The sequence below is a fragment of the Leptopilina heterotoma genome, unplaced genomic scaffold (genome assembly GCF_015476425.1).
Source record: "Leptopilina heterotoma isolate Lh14 unplaced genomic scaffold, ASM1547642v1 Lhet_530, whole genome shotgun sequence".
NCBI classification, from domain to species: Eukaryota; Metazoa; Arthropoda; class Insecta; order Hymenoptera; family Figitidae; genus Leptopilina; species Leptopilina heterotoma.
This window is the reverse complement of record NW_025111116.1, coordinates 575,242-592,272: the sequence shown is the minus strand read 5'-3', so window position 1 is coordinate 592,272 and position 17,031 is coordinate 575,242. Positions and strand designations below refer to the sequence as shown.

General features: G+C 32.4%; 1 protein-coding gene across 1 annotated transcript in view; it reads right to left on the bottom strand.

Moving 5' to 3' along the window:
- The window catches only part of LOC122508312 (metastasis-associated protein MTA3), a 231,998-nt gene that overhangs the window by 38,945 nt on the left and 176,022 nt on the right, over positions 1 to 17,031 (bottom strand). Inside the window, exons 5-7 of the mRNA XM_043621586.1 lie at positions 14,168 to 14,439; positions 13,855 to 14,043; positions 8,906 to 9,325 (exon numbers count right to left, since the gene is read on the bottom strand). Of these exons, the coding sequence (XP_043477521.1) occupies positions 8,906 to 9,325; positions 13,855 to 14,043; positions 14,168 to 14,439 (881 nt within the window). The remainder of the gene's footprint in view (positions 1 to 8,905; positions 9,326 to 13,854; positions 14,044 to 14,167; positions 14,440 to 17,031) is intronic.

Genomic DNA, 17,031 nt, shown 5'->3' with positions numbered 1-17,031 from the left:
ACGCCCCAAACACCTTCCAAACTTTAATGACCCAAATTGTTCTCACTGGCTATCTTCACGTCTTCTGCATGGTATATTTGGATGACATCATCATCTATTCCGACTGCTGGGAAGATCATGTGAACCACCTTGGATTAGTGTTGGAACGACTCTCTATTCACAAGCTCCAATGTTCAATAGAAAAGAGTAGATACGGTGTCACCTCTGTTGACTATCTCGGTTATGTGGTCACCGATAGAGTTAATCAACCACAGACCGATCACGTCAAAAAAATTCTGGAAGCAGAAATTCCATCATCTAAGAAAGACCTTCAACGATTTCTGGGTGTATGCGGCTGGTTACGAGAATATATCCCCAATTATTCTCTCATCACAGCCCCTCTTACATCACTCCTTGGAAAAAATGTTGGAAAATGGAAGTGGCCTCCTCAAGCAGATCAAGCGTTCCGGGAAGTCAAAAACCTATTCAGAAACCCTTTAAACTTGGATAGGCCTGATCCAGAGTTACCCTTGATTCTTCAAGTTCACGCCAGTGACGTAGGAATGGGAGCTGCTCTTTATCAAGAACCAGTTACCGGAGGTCGGAAGGTCATCAGCTTCGCTAGTGCAAAATTTTCCGCTGTAGAAGTTCGGTACGACATAAATGAACGAACTTGTCTCGCTATAGTCTGGTCCTTTAAAAAATATACCGTTCTATTGCAATCTAATTCGTTTATTCTTCGGGTGGACCCACACGCTCTAAACTGGCTTCATACCAACAAACATCTCCGAGCAAAACTAGGACGATGGGCCTGTCAGTTGAACGAGTACAGCTTTACTCAAGAAAAATGTAGAACTGCCTTAGACGAACTTGCTATAGCCCTATCAACGGTTCCAGAAGACAAGATCACCGATGAAGATATGGCTGAAGATGATCGACTATTACCATTCGGGAAAGAAGCTTCACCCCACAAATTAACTTCCATCCAAGCTACGAGTTTGTATGACAGAATTTCTGATTTTCAACAACAAGATACCGAAATCTCGGGTCTAGTTTCAAAATGGCTACGACTAGAGAACACCATCAACCGTACCAACTCAGAGGAGATGTTCTTTCTTGACCATCGAGTGGATGACCTTGGCTTGTGGCGACGCAATAAAAATTCCCCAGATCAATACCAATTTTTGGTCCCTAAGGAATCACGAGATCTCGTCCTGTCTGAATATCACGATTCGGATCTTGCCGGACACCCTGGTATCGAGGAAACCCTCAGAGCAATTCAGGAAAGATTTCTTTGGCCAAAAATGAGAAAAGAAGTTACCAACTACGCAAGAAGCTGCCATCTGTGTTTATGCTGTAAACCACTACGAACACCACTGCGAGATCAACTTCGTCCTCGAAATCCAAAGAAACCTTGGGAAACAGTGGCGTTAGATTTAATGGGTCCATATCCCCGAACTCCCCGTGGAAAAACACATCTTCTCGTAGTCACAGATCTATTCTCCCGTTGGGTAGAAGCATTCCCTATCGGTTCAACAAAGGCTTCAACGATCCTTGCTGTTCTGAAAAAAGAAGTTTTCTTTCGTTTCGGATTTCCGCGTTATTTACTCACTGATAACGGTACGCAATTCACCAGTGCCGAATGGGTAAAAATGTGTGACAAGTGGGACGTATCTTGCTGGACCACCCCTCCTTACCACCCAAGGGCCAACCCTACGGAGAGGAGAAACCAGGAGATCAAAAAAGGAATGCGACTTCGTCTTTTCTCTACATCTGAACACCAACGATGGGATCAACACTTAACGGAAATCTTGTTTAACACCCGAACAAGAAAAAATGCGGCTACAGGTCTCACTCCAAGTGAGATCCTTTTCGGATCCAATTTAAAAAGACCTGGTGACTGGACACTCCCCTTCTCAAATTATCAACATCCAAAGGACAGAGTTGTTCAAGCCAGAGAAAATCAGGGCAAATATCTGAGTACCGCCACGACTCCGACGGATATTTCTCCCTACAAACCGGGCGATCTCGTTTATTTAAGAAACTACCAATTGTCAGACGCTTCAAAGCAGTTCAACGCCTCATTAGCTCCACTAAGAAGAGGACCTTACCCTATTATACGTCATCTACAAGGGCAAGTGTATGAAGTAAACCTGTTCAGCCGAACAACAAAAGCTCACGCGTCACAATTATGGCCAGCGAGACCCCGGACCATCGCTCTTACTGATCAGGAGATCAGCAACAATTCCCCAAACTCTCCAACCGATACTAGTTGTCGAGAGCGGCCTAAGAGTAGGCCCCCATCAGATCCCATAGTGACCCACATCTACCCTGCAGCGCCTCCGATCCGCCGACGAGGACGACCGAGGAAAAAGATCGTGATCACTCCAGAGGATCCTGTTCGTGTCCCTCCGATTCGCCGAAGAGGTAGACCACGAAAAATTCCGTTGAACCAGACGGTCAACAATACCCTAGATGGTATCCCTCCGATTCGCCGAAGAGGGAGACCACGAAAAACCCCGTTGAACCAGACGGTCAACAGTACATTAGCACCGCCCCCTCCAAACCCTAGCGTCAATCAAGCGGACGGTTTACTCTCACCCCCGATCCGCCGACGAGGACGCCCAAGGAAAAATGCGGTAATCGATCCAGTGAATCATTCTGGTCATCCTCTGATTCGCCGACGAGAAAGACCTAGAAAAACCCCACTGTAACGACATCGAGGGAAGACCTCCTCACCACTCCTGGTTGAGTAGAGGCGACCGAGGTGAATGGTCCCAGTTCGTCGAGGGAAGTCCTCCTCACCGCTCCAGGTTGAGTAGAGGCGACCGAGGTGAATGGTCCCAGCTCATCGACGCGTCAACATTGTAAATAACATTAATTTTTAAGTCTTCGGTTGTACCGCTCAAATTCCAGAATTGATCAACCCTGTGGTTTGACATGAGGGAATTTTCCTCTCATTATTATCTTTTGATCTATTCTGGAAAATGAGCGACCTTACGGTATTTTCACCGTAGGTGGCGCCTGTTCTCGGCCACTTACCGGTAAAGCAACGAAAATTGAGTAATGAATTACATGAAGTGCTGTGTGGTGCGCGTGTACGGTTCGTGCGAATGTGACTTCGCTCACCGTCGACATATAAGCGGATCACCGAACGATGTACTTCGAGAACTATTGTCAGACCTCTCATTGCACAGAGAGGTCGAATGTAGTTTGATTTTGAGCAATAAAAGCAAACTTGAAATCACACAAGCTAGCTTGATTTTTCTCCTTACACCTATTTCCTACATTTCCATGCTACGAGCCTCGACCAGCAGCCAGAAGGAAGGAAGGAGGGAAGGAAGGAAGCTATTCTCCAGCCGCCCTGGGTCCCCCGCCGCCTGCCTGCCAAATCTCTCCTATCTACGGTGCCAGCTCATCGCTCTCGACCGACACGGTGCCACGTACCGAATCAACTCCCCCCCGCCGCCTGCAGTACTAAGGCCCCCACTGTCCGCCTCTCTGCCCCGCACGCACCTTCCCCCTATCTCGCTCGCCGACCATGATAGGGTTCGACAAGCTAAGGCTTTCGCTGCAGCAGTGACTGCACAATGCAATTCAGAGGGTTGCATTGGTTCCCCACGAAGTTCTCCGGCGTTCTCCACTTGCTATAGTCCGGAGTTCGACCACACCGATTTCTCCACCTTACTAGAGGGTTACGAGTCCCAATAAGGGTTAAAAAAAAACTTTCCATCCCCTAGTATAAAAATTCAAACTGCCCTCTTAAAGGTTTCACATTATTTTCGTGAAACAAAAAAATTTGACGAGAATTCCCCTAACCAAAAAAAAAGGGAAATTCGCCCATGTCAGCATGTTGCCTTACCTAAGTTGTTTTATTCATAACTCATTAAAAAAAAGAATAATAATTTATATGAACGTACCATCGGAATAAAAAAAAATAATAAATTATATAATAATAATAATAATAATTATATAATATATTTTACATCAATTATTAAAAATGATGTAAAATCAACGTTTCGAAATTTAGGCTTGCAGGTTGACCCATCTTGAAAAATTGATAATAATATGGAACAACTCCAATAAATTTATTAAATTTCACTTACATTTAATAAACATAATAATTTAAATTTAAATTTTTTAAACAATTTATTAATAAATAAAATTTTTTTAAATAAAAAATATTTTTGAAAAATAAAATTTTTTTTCTAACACACGCACGGAAAGTACATCATTTCTTACCTGTGTAGAGGGTGGAAAATATGTATTTTCCGACGAGAGGGAGGGAATGTTACTTTACCTCCCTGTGACGTCATAACGGGGAGAGAAAAGTATACTTTACCTCCCCGTGACGTCATAGCGGGGAGAGAAAAGTACTTTACCTTCCTGTCGTCCAAAATCACATGTAATTATATTTTAATAACAATGTAAAGATAAAATGTATCTTTATTTACGATCTTAAACTAAAGTCGACTAAATATATGTTTTATTGAAAATTATTAAATAATTAATCATAAATCGATGAAAAAAAATATTAATTCATATTTTAAAAATTCTTTTTGGATAATCAAAATTGATTAAAAAAGCAACTCAGAAAAAAATTGTAACTTAAATTATCCATAAAAATATTTCATTTGTAAGCACATGAAAAAGTCACATTTTTAATTTTTCCACAAGTCAATATCAGAATTTGTTTAAAAATAACATTTTTATTGCTTCTTTTTGCTCCACAAGATCATAAAAAGTAATAACTAATCATTTAACAACAATATCAGTGGCGTTTTCTTAAAAATTTATCTGAGGTACTTTTAGCGGAGAAAAATGTATTAAAGTGTTTTTTCCTTTGATTTTTAACCTAAGATTGATTTTTTTAACCTAATGTTGAATTGTTTTTGAGTTAAAAAAATTTTAAATATTTTAAAATTAAATAAAAAAAATATATAAATTGTTTCTCGATAGTAAAAAATTTCATTAATATATTTTTATGATTAAAACGATTAAATTTTTTTCATGAATTTCAAAAATGGCTCAACTCTGACAACTATAATATCAATTTTCTTCAAATCACTGTTATTTAGGACAATTCTTTTATCATTTTCTCATATAAAATTGCATCTAGTTACTACGAAAAAAAGTTCACTGAGAAAAATGGAGTTTGAAAAACTGGGAGTCAATATTGGAAAAATAGGACTCAGTCTAGTAAAAGTACATTAATTCATTTCCATCAAGCATCTTAGGGTGATGCGTATAGCGTATATAGGGCCTTAGTTCCAAATTTCACTTTAAAGAGCATTGAAAAACAGGCGAAGATTATAAGGTGCACTGCAGTGTGCTTAGTAGAGCATAGGGACTCAGTCCTCTACTTCGAAAATTTCACAATAAAGGAAGTAGTTACGCAGGCGCGTAAACTGTCAAAATAAATGTCCGACGCGACGCGAGTGTTTCCTCTTATTTACCTTCGTCAATTTTATATAAAAAAATAAACAATAACCAATCATTAAAAAAAAGAAAAATATGTTAAATGCATACTCTTTATATGTTCATATTCATTAATTCACAAGTTTTATTCTTCCCACTATTTCATACTTACATTTAACAACTAAACGCATCGAAAAATCTTAGAATCATACGGGATTGAACACCTACCTAACCATACAACTAAATCAGGGTGTCTAGCGATTCGGCAATTTAAAATTCCCGGTTTTTTCCCGAGTTTTTGAATAATTTTCCCGGATAATTACAAAGGATTTAAAAACTTATTGAAATGTTTATTAATAACATTATTTACGTACAATTAAATATTGTTTTTATTAAATTACAATGATTAAAGTTATATAAGGGTGATTCTCACAAGAAGGACAAATCATGACTTTATGGTATTTTGTTAAAAATTAATTAAATTAATTGAAACTATTAAAATTTATGACAGCCATACTATAGCATTTAATAATTATTAATCATATCACCAAAGAAAAATTCGAAAAAAGGTCATAAAACTGAAATATTTGATGAAATTTAGTGTAACGGAGGGAGTTACGGAGTGAAGTCACGGAGTGGAGTTTTAACATGATATTTATTTAATATTTCAGTAATTTGATAATTATTTATTACCTTTTCTTTATGATTTAACTAAAAGCTTTAAAATCACAACATATGACTTGTCAATTTTTAATTACGTTAATTTATTTTACTATTTTATAACAAAAACGCCGTCTGAAACAGTGCACAAATAATTTGTCCTTTTTGAGAGAATCACCCATAATAATTTCTAAAAACGTGACATAGAATATCAAAATTTCACTTATAAAAATTTCTCAACTTTATAATGGTAAAAAATTTTTTTTTAGAATAATATAATTCATGAAAAAAATTAAGTTTCAAAGATAACTTATTAAATATCTTGAAACATGTTGCCTCCAATTTTTTTTGAAATTTATGTCAAAGTAAAGCTTAAAAATTCTAATTTCATTCCCTGTAAACATTATAATGGTCAATTCAGGGGAATTTAATAAATTAATTAAATTTTACAAAGATGTCAGAGGTTGAACTGTGTAAAAATTTGAAAAAAACAAAATCCGCTCGGTACATGCATTATAACCTTCGAAATTCTTGTAAAATTTAATTAATTTCTAAAACCATGAAATGCTCATTATAATGTTAACATGGAATTAAACAAGAATATTTAAGCTTCATTTTGACATAAGTTTCAAGAAAATCGGATGCGACGTGTTTTGAGATATTGAAAAAGGTTATCTTTCAAACTTAATTTTTTTCATAAATTATATATTTAAAAAAAATTTTTTACCATTATAAAGTTGAGAAATTTTTGTTTTAAAACCACTAATAGTAAATAAAGATTGGCTTCAATAAAAATGAAAAATAATTATTTAAAAATTGCCTTACAATGTCAATTGTTTATAACATAGAGTTATTAGAATAGAGTGCGCAAGCGACCAAAATGTTTCTAAGGCACATAGAAGGAGACAGCCATACGAAAAGTAGACCCCTTTTCTTTCTTTCTCTAATAACGCATGCGCGATAATGAAACAGCTGATGCATCGAAACAACTGTTGCTTGCTTGCTAAGGGTTAAATTTTTCTTTTATTTAAGTGACAAATAAATAATTTAAAAACATTTTTAGCAGGAAAAATGGTATTTTATGTTAAGTTTACCTGCTTTAAATTTATACTCATCGAAATAAGCAGCTCAAAGTTAAAAATTGCAATTACTATAATATTATCGATACGACATCCAAACTAGAATCAAAAGTTGCGACTTAACTTCAAATAACAGCCAAATAGCTATTTTCAACAAGACTTTTTAATCCCACTCTACCCTATTTATTGTAAAATATTTATTTTACATTTAATTTTATTGACGATTTGAGCTGTGATCGTGTTATTAAATTACGCTTTGAAAAAAAATTGTAATTTTTTATATACATAATTCAAAAAATACCTTATGAATAGAAAATTCCCGGGTTTTTCCCGGTTTTTCGGGGTTGAACCAAATTCCCGGGGTTTTCCCGATTTCCCGGTTCGCTAGACACCCTGTAAATATACGCATAATTGAACCCCTTGATGCAAGAACCAGACATAGACCATAGAAATTAAATAGGCTACGTCTGGTTCTTGCATCAAGGGGTTCAATTATAAATCGCACGCTTTTACATTAAGCCTCTTAGGCCAGTCGGTGAGTGCAAAAAGTGCACATAAATGCAACCTGAAAAGTCTCAATAGTTTCTTGTAGTTTGAGGGCCCCATATAAGAGCCCCATGGTTTGCTCTCGATTTCCGGTTGCAAAAAATAGTGTAAACAATCGTCAAAGTTCGAGAAACGTAGTTCTTCGATGACCCTTGCTTTCGGTTAAATTTTAGAGGAAAAAGTTGTGATTGAAAGTTGTAGAGCTTGAAAAATACCTTTCAAATGACTGGTCATACGTTGAAAAAGGTTAATTAGTTTAGTTGCAAATGAATTTAAACCATTAAAAATAGCACTTTTTTAAAAAAAGAGAGAGAGAGAGAGAGAGAGAGAGAGAGAGAGAGAGAGAGAGAGAGAGAGAGAGAGAGAGAGAGAGAGAGAGAGAGAGAGAGAGAGAGAGAGAGAGAGAGAGAGAGAGAGAGAGAGAGATAATAACTTGTAGTTTTCGAGTAGGTTCGAAAGAACTGGTGAATGGGATAACTTGTGTTGAGTCCCAAAGTGTTCAGCTATGAAACTATAAAAATTAGTTACTATAACTAAATGAAGCAGTTAATATGACTAAAAAGTTAAAATAACTTTTTTAGTAATTATATTTACTGTAAAAGTGGTATTTTTTAATACATTTTACAGTTAGATAGTAGTTAGATAGTTAGTTAGATAGTTAGTTAGTTAGATAGTAGTTCTTTTTACTAAATTATAAAGTAGTCAAATTAACTACGTTTTTTTGTGTGTGTAAGTAATTTTGTAAAAAACATTTTTGTCCATAACTTAAAAAAAAGGTTAGAACACCTATAAAGGTTTTTCCCTAAATTTGTAGAATTTTTTAAACGCACCTTTTTAGCCCTTATTAAACATTTTTCGTCCATATTAGCCGGAGATATTAAACTTTTAAAAATCTAAAATTTTGGAAAATAAGACTTTTTTAAAAAATTTTATTAAGAAATGTAGAAATAACTTTAAAAGTCGCATAACCAACAAAAATTGTAAAGAGAGTCTTGAAGTTTTTTCTAAAAAATGTGGAAGTTACTTTTAAAGTCTTATAAATTACTTGTTGAACTTGAAAAATGACTTTGATTCGCCTATTTTTTTTAACCTAATTTGATGTAATACTAAAAAATTAAAATAAATTGATCTAAAATGTTGATTCACTGTGTGAAGACAATGAATTCATCTTTTAACTTGGCAGCGGTTTTTGAATATGTAGTATTAAAATAAGTATAATTTACCTTCAATCCACCATACTTCTTCCAGTAAGTCCAACAGGTTTGACAAAGACGACACTGCATTTGAGAAGGACCCCAAGCATACCATTGTGTGCTCTGCATTGACTGACAACTTTCGCATGATTTTCCACCTACACCCACCATTAACATGCCACTATCGCCTGTCAAATTTCCATTGCTACTGCCATTAAGAATATTTGTTGCTTTTCCGTTGCTATTATTATTACTATTTCCAAGAGAAATAACTGTTGCAGATGATGGAGCATTTGTTGAAACTGAATTTTTATTATAATTTGGAATATAAACTTGCTTTAATTTACTCTCCGCCTCAACAGCTTTAACTCGTTTCTGTTGCACGTAGCGATCAGTCGTTTTCCACATGTAATAGTACTCAATCACGTTTTTCAGTGTTTTCCACGGCAGCTAAATAAAGAAATTTAAAACAATGTAAATAAATTGTCAATTAATTAAAAAAAATCTTATAAAATGTAAACCCAAACCAATTTTAATTTTTGATTCGCAAGAAATTAAGAAATAGAATTTTACTAACGACAAAAACGTTCCATCAATGGAATGACAAAGGGTTAAATATCTTCTACTATACCCCAAGACAGGTGTCTCCTGATCGATTATATTTAAATTCGGAGGGGACCACATTAGAACGCTGTTTTTTAGCCGTTTTTCGCAAATTTTTTTGAATAAAATAAAACATTTCCACCATGTTGTTCATATATTTAACTGTAACTCATATTTTTTTAAGCGTTTATATAAAAAATCTTCCAAATTGAAAGCTATTGCATATAAAGCTGCTCCGCCGGAGTTCATGACTGCCGTGTAGTCCTGAGCCCACAAATTTTGTCCGAAAACAAAAAATCATGTTTATTCACATTTTATAAATATTTTTATTAAGTGAACTAACTTTTAAGTGAAAATATTGAAAATTGAAAAATTGACACTACTTTTAAAAAAATATTCGATTTTTTGCCTATTTTTTTGCAACTTTTTTATTTAAAAAAAGGTACTAAAAATTTTTACTTCTTTTCAAGTTTAGTTCACTTAATAATAAATTTAATAACGAACAATTTCTAATTTTTCATTTTAAAATCGGCCAATAACTTTTTGAGCTACACTGCACGGCAATTTCAAAAACCCTGTTTTGAGAAAAACGCATTTGAAAAAAAGTATCAAAAAATTGATATTTATACAAATAGTACATTGTACAACTAGTGGCGAAAGTGTGATTTTTCGAGAGTGAAGTTTGCGGTTCGAGCGTAGCGAGAGCAGCAATCACTCTCGAAAAATCCTTCTTTCACCACGAGTTGTGCACTACGTTTTCTCCAACGCCTTGCGAGGAAAGGTTTCTTCGTGAGTTTCGTATAATTTTAATTTAAAATGTTCTTATGTTTAATATAATAAAAGACGAATGTTTTGAATGGGGAAGAAGTTAGATACAAAATAAATCTCGGTCAAAGAACAAGAAAAAAGAATAAATTCATGATGTACTTTCGCCCCGCAAAAAATTACTTTCGCCACGCCAAATTTTACTTTCGCCACGCTCTTCAGAGCAGTTGAGAAACGTTCTACTTTCGCCACACTTTTCTACCAAGAAAAGTACTCTTTTCAGAGCAAGTGTTGGAGAAAAAAATTTTTTAAAGTGATTACACTTTAATCGTCTATTCCAACACTATACATATCCCTTCATCTGCTTCATAAGTAGCATGTAAGTAAATTCCTCTTTTCGTGCCTTTCTGCTCTCCTTAGTCTCAAAAGTGCTACGCCTATTCAACTAATCTACGCTAACCTAGAGCGCGCTCCGTTCATCACCAGTACAGCGAGGACTTCGAATTTTGCTCTAAAAACTTTTTTAGCCTATTTTTGAATACCTCAACTAACAATTTATGCAAAAAAGAAAAAATCGATTTTTTCAGACGTCTAATGTGGTTTCCCCCCTTAAAGAAAAACATTATGAAGTGCGCATTTTTTAAGAAACATTCGCACAATTTGTATTTAGAAAAATATAAAATCCGTGAGAATGGTGTTCAAAAAGGATTGAGATAAAAATTCTCTGACTTTTTGCTAACCAAATTTCTGCTTTTAAGACACAAATTTTTACACTAAAAAAATGGAAGGTGTAGAATGTTAAAGAAATTTAAAGACATTCGTGTTAAAACATTTTAATTCTTCTGATCATAAACTTTTTGTCTTTGTAACCGTAATATTAAACACTTTTAAATTAAAACTGTTCTTGAAGACAATTTGTCAAGATAAATTTATAAATGATTAATTAATCATTTATAAACTTTCTAATTTTCAACAAAAAAATTAGACATTTACAAAAAGAGGAATTTTTTTCCTCAAAAAGGGGACAAAAAATATACCAAACAACAAATTAAAATGTGTTAAAGTTATATTATCAATGTATTAATACTGAATGTATTTCATTATGAATATAACAAAGATTAATTTTTAAGAAAAAATAATAATTAAAACATTCAAAAATTTATTTGTTTATACAACTTGCATATATATTTTCCCTAACCCTAAAGAATATTCTGATTCACTCAAAAAATGATTGGATACTCAAAAAAATGTTCTATACTATATTACATTTATTTTCTAATTTCTTTAATTGTAAAATTATTCGAAAACATCATTAGTTTTATTTCAAACAAATATTTAATCATTAGGGGAAAGTGGTCCTAAGTTGGCCACCTAAGCAAATTGGTCGAAAATAGTAACAAAATGAAATTTAATCCCCTCGGCAAGTATATATTATATAGTGTTCAGTGATCGTTTTGCTCTAATTTTGTGGTATTTAGAACGTTATAGAATGGCTTTTGTAGTCTTAATACAATAAATAGTGAAAAGCTGCATTTTGGACATTTCAGAAACAGCGGTCCTAAGTTGGCCACCACTTTTTTTCGCTTGTGTATAAGGTAGAAATGCATATTCTTTTCAATTACGCAGAAATTGAACAAATGGAGACAGGCGTTTTTGTACCATGTCTTTTCTAATGTTTTTTAAACCATTTTTTGTTTTTTGCCTTTGTTTAACTCCTACGTTACACTTTTACGGTCTTTCTCGTGATGAAAAACACAAAAAAGAAGTAAAACATAAATAAAAACAAACAAAAACATTAGGTGGCCAACTTAGGACCACTGTAGATTTTTACAAGTTTCAAATTATTACGCTAATAAAAAAAATTTAATTAAAAAATCAACAGAACCTCTTATTACAACATTAAATAAAGGAACTAGCGCACACACTCATTTAGAAATTTTTAATTATTTATCTCTTGTAGCTGCTCTCGAAAAAACAAGAAAAATAAAATTTTTTTGGTCGTAAACAATATTATTGTCCTCACAATGCGTAGAAGAATCTTAGATTATAATTAGGTCCATAAATTATATTATGGTTTATCAATATATCATACCACAAAATTATAGATTCGTCCAGTATACTGGGTGGCCGACTTAGGACCACGCTCTCCTACTAGTTTTCCACAACAATTAAGATTTTCAAAAATTTCAAATTCAAATCTTCTTGAAATTCAATAACATAGAAGAATATTATATAATATTCGACTCAAAGTGGTCGAGTGGTTTTATAATGATTAAAGATGACCTAGTGATAAGATCATTATTTTGTACTATAAGAATATTTTTACTGTAACTTCTTCAAAATTATTTTCATCATTTCAGTTCAATTATTATTTTCTAGAATTTTTAACTAAAATTCTTCTTTAAATCAATTATTCTTAATAATTTTTTAAAGTTTCTTGAGAATTTTCAAATCCATTTGCTTTCAAGTCAATTTTAAGAAATTTCAATTACCTATTCAGAAATTCTTCAATTAAATATCTATGTATTAGATAAAATAAAAATTTCAAATAATTTTTAAAAATTCAATTAAACTTTCTCAAAAGAACTAATTCTACAGAATTGTTAGTTAAAACTATGAAAAATTCATATTAACAAAGATTATCTTTTTTACTTTATAAATCCAAAATATCTGACAGATGTCAAACTATAGAAAAAAGGGAAAAAACAAGTAGCTACTTGTTATTTCAAGAAAAAAATCATAATATAAGATCGTATCCTTAAGTGTCCGACTACTAGTACATTTACCCTGTATTAAAAAATTCAACTAATTTCAGAAGAATTTGAATTATCAAAATTTTTCAAAAATCTATGTAAGTTCTTTAAAATTCCTAATTGAGGCTCTGGATCTTAAAAGGGCACTTTCAGCATTAATTTTAAATGGTAAAAGTGCCCTTCTAAGATCCCGAGCCTCAATTAAATTCATTTAAAATTGAGATTTTATATAAAATTTAAAATTGAAACCGTTTCAAGTTCATGTATTTATGAGAATTGTAAACGAAACTCTTTTAAAATTCAACAATTTTGAAACATTTAAGTAAAATTATTCACTAAATAATTTCTAAATAATAATTTTACAATAGTTCTTCAAAAATTAAGTTATTTAAAAAGAAATTATTGTCAAAAATAGAAAAAGTTGAAGGTGTTTATTAGAATTCATAGTAATTTCATAGTTTATAAGACAAACAAAAAAGACACCAAAATTCAGTATTTTCTTATGAATTTTTCTTGGAATAAACTATTAATAATATTTTAATTATTTGAAGGTAATTAATTATTTTTCTAGAGGTCTGCATTCTGTTGAATGAACCACCTTATAATTTATGAAATTCTTTACGTTATATTATTTAACTCATAAACATGAAAAACCATATTTATATTATGTTGTAGTGTTAATAATCTAAATAAAAAATAAAGCGCACTGAATTACACTTTGCAAAAGATTTCAGAAAAAGAAAAAGGGGACTATCTGTGATGCCTGCGACTGTTGAAATTATTAAAATTTTAGTTATAATTAATTTAATTTGAAAGTTATTTATAAGGTTTAGGTTTATAAAATAAATAAATACTCACAAAATCTTGACGGATATCGGAGAAGTCCTTTCCGTATTTATCAAGAGCTTCTTCAAAAAGGTTTGCCTCCGAAGCACTCCATTCTTCCATTTCGTCTCTACATAAAACCGGCCCCGAGCTTGGCACTAATGATGACATGGCCTTTGCAACATCATAATTATGTCGATGAAGTGTGTCCATTGCATGAAACTATACCAGACAGATAACATTTTAATATTTTCTTATCTACGAAAAATTAATTTATTTGATTTAAATTATAAAAATGAATTCAGCATTATTACAACTGTGATAAAAAGAAAATGTCTTTGCTTACTAATGTGATATCCCTGGATGCTGCTGCCGCTGACATGTGCAAAGAGGGTTGTTTCACTGAAGAAGAACAGTCTAGAGCTCTAGCGAAGGTACCTACTGATCGACTGACAACAAGAAACTGATCAATTTGACGATCTGTTAATGAATGACGTGGAGTCCAAATTAAAGTTTCTAAGTCCTGTAGTCTACGAGGATCAACTTCTTTCTCTGCAGGTGTAAGTGATACCGGAGCGATTCCGTCTGCTTGATATCTACTACCCACTCGAATTTCACCTTTAAAGAGCATTTTTGTTATTAATTTATTAGATCTTTTAACAATTTTTTAACTAATAAACTTAATTAGGGTCTTCAAGAACGATAAAACTTTAAAACACTCGTTTATTGATAAAAATATTTATTGTTTAAGATTTAACTTGATACAATCCTAGCTATTATTGGCTTTTATTTCTAGACTCACACGCTCTCGTGCTATTGCATCAATCTCTGCGCTCTTTCTCTCTCACGCCCGCCCTCTACTTCCGTCTCAACAAAACCCCAAAACCATCATTGTATTTCCGTTCCCTTAAGTAATTTCAAATAATGAACACAATTTTTAAACAAATAAACTGATTATAAAAAAGAAATGATTAAAATTTTTAAATATTATAATAAAACCAAATTAAACTCCTATATCCCAAAATAAGAATTTATTAGATTCACTTGAAACTTTGGTAAAATGTTGTCCTAATATACAAGAGTAAAAAATTCGTAAAATATTAGGTAATTTTAAAAAATATAGAAAGAATTAGGAGTTGAACTTTTGAAACTTGAAGTCAGTTTTCAAATTTTCATAATATTGACAAAAGTATAATAAGTGAAAAATCCTTTAAAAAATCCTACATAGAAATTAAAATCCATAAATATAAATAAAGATTTCATCACTCCTCATTAATAAAAAAATATGAAATTTTGTTAGAGTTATGAAGATTTGAATGCCACAGTGCTTTGTTTTGTCGGAAGTTCATAGTTCTGAATAATTCCGTGTGTGGTAACATGTGAGAGTGATTGAGAGAAAAAATGAATTTACTCTCTCGCCAAGAAGATTAGAAAACAGGAGGTGAAACTCGGTTGATTGAAGTGTCTAGAAAAACAGGCCGCTAAAAAGCGCGGTTTTTCGTTTGGGGCTTTGCTCAGTAAACAAATTTGAGTAATCTGCGCATACTACATATATATATATATATATATATATATATATATATATATATATATATATATATATATATATATATATATATATATATAATTTAAATGCCTGTTTTGAAATCTATTTGAACGATTTGAACTTTTGTTTTGATATTTTTATTTGTTTCGCCTTTTAATGCTTTATTTATACAACTTTTTATGAATTCACTACTTTGAAATTAGGTAATAGACACAAATTAGGGTCAGGTCACACCTTCTCATGCAAAACTTATGCATGCAGGTTGCCATGGTAGCGTTCAAGAGTGAGAGAGATAGGAAATTATTCTATCTCTCTCACTCTTAAACGCTACCATGGCAACCTGCATGCATAAGTTTCGCATGCGGAGGTCTGAGCGCTCCCTTATTACCTGATTTGAAAGCAGTAAATTTTCAAAAAGTTGTGAACTTATAGGTTAGGAGCTCCAAATGTCAAATGCATGAAGTAGGATAAAGTCCAACGCACAATAGGTTCGCGAAAGTCGTTCGCGAACGAGACGCATGAGATAGACAAGGACACAAATATATCTCTGTCATTTGCTAACTCATGCTTTGCGTTCGCGAACGACTTTCGCGAACCTATTGTGCTTAGGCCTTAAGGAGACCTCACGCGGCTTAAAAGTCAGCCCACGATTGAGGGGATATAGATCTAATGTATTTTTGTCAAAAGTCTCCTTCCTAACATTTGCGCCTCTTTGGTGAAAATAGTGAACTATTCTCCTACTGTTTTGGAGTTTTAAACGTTATCTGGCAATTTTGAAATGCCAGAAATGTTAAAATTATAAGATAACTAAAAGAAATAAGTGGAAATAAGATGTTATTCATAGTCTTGTAGTAAATAAAAATGAATTTCATAAATACATGCATATATTAGATTACATTAAATAGAAATTAAATAAGATGTTTAATTATTATAGTTGTATCACCGATATCACACCCTGAGAAAAGATATATTCGACTCAGAACCAAATAAACTTTTTATTTGTTTTAAATAAATTTTATTTTATTAAAATAAAATTGTATTTGTCTCAAATATATGTTTTATTTATCTCTGGGTGCAATATTAAATTTTTAAGAAATAATTAAAGTAAATAACTGAATTAATTATATTTAGGAATTATGAGATACAGACTTTGAAAAATAGTAATTTGTATACAATTATAAAAATTGTAAATATAAAAGACGAAATAAATTGTTAGTCAATGTCATATAATTCTCTTTTTACACGTATAGTATTTACAGTTTTAAAATAGTTTTTTACAGTTGTAAAAACAATTTAAATTTATTATAAAAAGTATTAACCAGTACGTACAATTTAAAACTATATTGCAGTCTGATTGCAATTAAACATAAACGCTGTTTTAAAAATATATAACTTAGATATAAATTTGTTTTAATATAAAATAACATTTAATTTATGATCTTACTTTTCTGCATCTATATTACTTTTTTTTTGCAGAAGTTACATTTTCTTTGGTTGTTGTTGCATTTTGTTTTATTTGTTTTTTTTGCAGTGGGTCCTTCCAGAAATTGTTTTCGTATGAATCGCAACAATTATTTTTTGATATATCAAATTTTTGATTAGTAATAGATGATGTTGCTGTTAGTTTTGCAGCTTTCCGGTTGGCTCTGGTTTTTTCCTTAAGA